The sequence below is a fragment of the Daucus carota genome, chromosome 1 (assembly GCF_001625215.2).
Source record: "Daucus carota subsp. sativus chromosome 1, DH1 v3.0, whole genome shotgun sequence".
In the NCBI taxonomy this organism is placed as follows: Eukaryota; Viridiplantae; Streptophyta; class Magnoliopsida; order Apiales; family Apiaceae; genus Daucus; species Daucus carota.
The window spans coordinates 35,568,969-35,570,972 of NC_030381.2; the positions used below are offsets into that span (position 1 = coordinate 35,568,969).

The window sequence follows — 2,004 nt, forward strand, 5'->3', positions numbered from 1 at the left end:
TAAATATATATATGCCAGTTCGTCGGGACGGAACAGCACCATGATGTATTAACATGAGCGCGTTTTCGTGTGTCAATCTTTCTATAACGTTCACCAAAGAAAATACCCACTTTACCACCGCTCCCCTCTTTATGCCCAAAATTGACCATTAAACAAAGTGAGTAACATCCATTCAGATCCCTCTCACTTCCAAACTGCATATATATATACACACAATCACCCACAACACAACACCCATTTACTCGATCCCACACCAAAACCATGAGAATCACCACAAAACTCAAACTCCCCCTCCTCACATTCCTCTCAATCACACTCTCTCTTTCAACACACGTTGCTTCTTCTTCTAATTCAGCGGCTACTTCTACTTGGGCAGGCTCCAAATACGAGATCCAATGCACAATGTGCGCCGCCTGTGACAACCCATGCAACACCCCCGCTGCAACCCCACCACCACCGCCACCCTCCCCGTCTCCTCCGCCGCCGTCTCCCACCGCTCCCAACTGCCCTCCGCCGCCGAAGTCCGGAAACAATAACAACAACAATAACTACTATTACTCTCCGCCGCCGCCAGCTCAGCCCACGTACGGCAACTCGCCGCCGCAAACAACTGGCGGGTATTATCCGCCGCCGGACGGGAACTATGTACGGCCGCCGCCGCCCAACCCGATCGTGCCGTACTTCCCGTTTTATTATCACAGCCCACCGCCACCTTCTTCAGCTATTCGCCTCTCAATAAACTCATTTTTTCTCGCTGTAATCTATATTTTTGTATTTTGTTATTCATATTAGTAAATTAAATTAAACAATGATGAATAATAGGATAGAATAAAGTGCACGTGTCATGCCCACAGATCCACAGAACTTGCAGGCGTCTCAGGAGGTGTAGCTGGAAGTTGGAGCTCTGAATTTTGTAGTTTCCAAAACTACCCTTTCGGTGCTTATACGATCAAAATCGATTATGGGTTTTTCATCGGATAAAGAAGGGTAATAAGGTAAATTTATAGTCTCCTTCAGTCCTTGTAGTTTGCTATCAACATTAAAGCTGATCCTGATCATGCATGTTCACTTGTGTAATTTAACTATGATGTACTGTATGATACATAGACGAGGTCCTTCGATGTTAAGTTTAATCTTACTAGTGAATAGTGGCCTAGTATGCTGTATTTCTTTCAACCTTGTTGAATTCTGTTCGGCGTTGCAAATTTTGGTAGGGAACAGTTTAGAGGAAATGTCAATTGTGGAGATTGGAGGCAATCAAATCACAATTCACATGCTATTTGCTTTTGCTTTTCAAAAGTGTTTTCAACGTGGAGAGAGTAAAATAGGAGCATAGTTTTTGTTTATACCTGTGCTGCTTATTTTTAATAGGAACGAAGACGAACAAATATGAATGCAAGTATAACAAAAACGGGAACAAAGAGGAAAGCAAGGGGCTAAACCTTAAATACTTCAGATCATAAAATATCTTTACTTAGAGCATCTCCAACCATCTAAAACCCTTGGCTAAAAGGTAAGTTGGCATGCTTAAAATAAAAAAATTTAGTCAACAGCTCTAAAAACTCAACTCCAACCATGCTCACCTGTTGTCTATAAATTTAGCCAACCTCCTATGGATGGCTAAATTTGTCGAACCTCTACAGGTCTGTAAGAAAATCTGTAGGAAGATTGTACATCATTTATTACCATATTGAACTGATATATTCTATTTTAACAATTTAAAATATTAATAACATACTATTTTTAAATTATAACCAACCAATATAGTCAATACCATTGAAGCAAAATATCTTACAGGTTCAGCAAATTTTACATAATGTCTTACAGGTCCAATTTAGCCAACGATTATAGCCAACTCCGTTGGAGATGCTCTTAGAGCATTTCTAATGGCGTTAGCTAAATGAAATCTGTAAGATATTATGTAAAATTTGTTGAACCTGTAAGACATTTTGTTTCAGTGGCATTGGCTATATTGGTTGGTTAGTATGTTATTAATATTTTAGA

At 40.1% G+C, this 2,004-nt stretch overlaps 1 protein-coding gene across 1 annotated transcript; it reads left to right on the top strand.

Moving 5' to 3' along the window:
- Positions 1-261: 261 nt before the first annotated feature.
- On the top strand, positions 262-1,149 carry LOC108221729 (leucine-rich repeat extensin-like protein 1). The gene is made up of 2 exons (XM_017395589.1): positions 262-756; positions 1,108-1,149. The coding sequence occupies exons 1-2, from the start codon at positions 262-264 to the stop codon at positions 1,147-1,149; spliced, it is 537 nt and encodes a 178-aa protein (XP_017251078.1).
- Positions 1,150-2,004: the final 855 nt, after the last annotated feature.